General features: G+C 42.7%; 1 protein-coding gene across 1 annotated transcript in view; it reads left to right on the forward strand.

The window, feature by feature from the left end:
• The window catches only part of LOC104988007 (interferon-induced very large GTPase 1-like), a 32,758-nt gene that overhangs the window by 24,580 nt on the left and 5,822 nt on the right, over positions 1 to 2,356 (forward strand). The window contains 2 exon segments of the mRNA XM_010839146.1: positions 3 to 1,384; positions 1,387 to 2,244. Of these exon segments, the coding sequence (XP_010837448.1) occupies positions 3 to 1,384; positions 1,387 to 2,244 (2,240 nt within the window).

Genomic DNA, 2,356 nt, shown 5'->3' on the forward strand with positions numbered 1-2,356 from the left:
AGACCCAGACAAACTACGCTTGCTGAGGCATAGGGTTGAAGCCTTCTTCCAGAGGTTTGGTTCTCATGCTAACCAGGGCCCTCTGCACCTGGGAGGAATCTACTGGTGGAAAGCCATTTCAGAGGGTTTCCAAAAAGAGCAGCTGGCAGAAGTGAAACAGCAAGCAGCAGAGGCCCTGGATAGTTACATAAGGGGCAGTTCCAGTGGCTTTGGAGTGAACATTGGTACAGGTCTGGATATGTCAGACTGTCATTTGAAAAAAGCCTCTCAGAGAACAAGCTTCCAAAATCTCCAAACCAAAGTCAAATTATCTGTGGCTCAGACAGGTGGCCCACCAGAAGCAAATGGCCTTTCTGACTGGAAAGAAGGTCTAGTTGCCAATAATCAAACCTGGTGTGTCATTGACCGTGGACTTCAGCTGGTACCTGTTTGGGACATTGTCCTCTCTGGCCACAGAAGTGATTTTAAGGATCCTTTTAAAGTAGCTAACTGCCCGAAAGACAGCTATACTGATCTGACTGAACTCACTGCCCAGATCCAGGAGGGAGAAGAATTACTGAGTATTAAGAACGAGGCTAGGATTGTCCTAGAGGATGTGAAATCCTGCAAAGTTTTTAATCCTGAAGAACAGCCTGGAAGGCTGAGAAATTGCATGCAAAGATTGAGTCAAAAAACTGAAAGTAATACCATTTGGACTAATATACGCCTCAAAAACTTGGGTCTGAAGAAATCTCTGGTAAACACTGTCAACTTTTGCAAAAAATCTTCCAATTGCAGAACGAAGTATATTAAATCTCAGGTGAGCAGTCTTTTGGATCCTCACATCCATAAAGTAAAAAACTTTCCTCAGGCTCATTCCATTATGCAATGGATATTTCAGTCAGAACCAAAGGAAGACAATGTCCATATCACCCAATTTTCCGAGTTAATTGAAATATTAAAAAAAAAAAAAAAGAATGACCTTAGGGAAGTAATGGCAAACTCTGGATCTACAAAGTTGGTGGAGGAAGCTCAAAGAAAGCTGACTTACAAGGTCAGCTTGTCTCTTGGCTCCTTCTTGAAAAACCTCCAAGAAATGGGGAAGCCAGACACACGCATCTTGCTACTTTTGATAGCATCTGGTGCAGGATATCATGTGGGTGACAATAAATTTCAGTATCCCCTGGGGCATGATGAGTTAGACTTCCTATTGGATAAAATGCAAACTGCGCAAAATAAATACCAAGAGCTCAAAAATATTTGCAACTACAGGGCTCAGGCATTTCTGGTGCTCACAGGTCTGACAGCAACAGTAGGTATCAAAGCTATTTCTCCAGAGGAGAAAACACAACACTTGGCATTGATCAAACAATACATGGGACGATCTTTGACTAAAGAAGTTAGTCTTTAGATCTCCTCACCAATCACGGAGATCATGATTGGGAAAACCTAGAAAAAGACTTAAGACTGCTCATTGATGGGAAATATGAGGCTGCTGTCTCTTCATTGCAAGTGGAGGAGGTGATAAAAGAATTGCAAAGTGTCTTCCATGAAAAGAAAGAGCCCCATGAACCACACGATAATGAAAAGAAAAAGGAGGAAGTCATAGAAAATGGAGCCTTCCAAGATTTACTCCAGCGTCTAGGCCTAGAACATTACTACCCAAGAAAAATGAGCAGAGCTAACTTCCAACTGATCCACAAGACTGTGTACAACACCCAGCCCTGCTCTGAAAGAGAACTTCACTTCTATTTCCTACAGAAGCTATTGGTGCTGGATTATGGGCTGAGATACCTGATCATCAAACATGAAGAATACACAGAGAACCAAGTCTATTCAAGCACCTCAAATCAAGAAAAGGAGGCTTTTGATCCATATGAAGATCTACCTGAAGAAAGTGCTCATCCTACTGAGCCTTCAGCAGCCACTAATGTCAGACCTTATGTTCACCCTATGGATATTCAGATGGCAATTCTTCACTGTGCAGATGATTTTGCCAGACAATATATTTTGGACAAACTTTCCATTTGTCAGTTTGCTCTCCCCCTTCTCATAACTAATCCTTGCAATGCTCAAATTGAATTCTCTCTCTGGTCTCTCAGTCAAATTCGAAGGAGCTGGCAGCAAGTAGGGAAATCAATAAAAGAGGAGAAGGACAATTACACGAATCAACAGATGTGTCGTGTTTCTGCCCCCATTGTGTCCTTTATTAGAGTTGGAACTGGCTTCTCTGCTTCCAAATCGCAGATCATGACTGTCTTCTCAGTGAACGCAAACATGATGTCTTTTTTCACTGACACTGCAAAGGCAGCAGCAGAGACTGTCTCTTGATGGGAGGAGTGGTGGAAGTTGCCTGGTTCTGTCCTGGGGGGGGGAA

This window comes from Bison bison, unplaced genomic scaffold (genome assembly GCF_000754665.1).
Source record: "Bison bison bison isolate TAMUID 2011002044 unplaced genomic scaffold, Bison_UMD1.0 scf7180017864112, whole genome shotgun sequence".
In the NCBI taxonomy this organism is placed as follows: domain Eukaryota; kingdom Metazoa; phylum Chordata; class Mammalia; order Artiodactyla; family Bovidae; genus Bison; species Bison bison.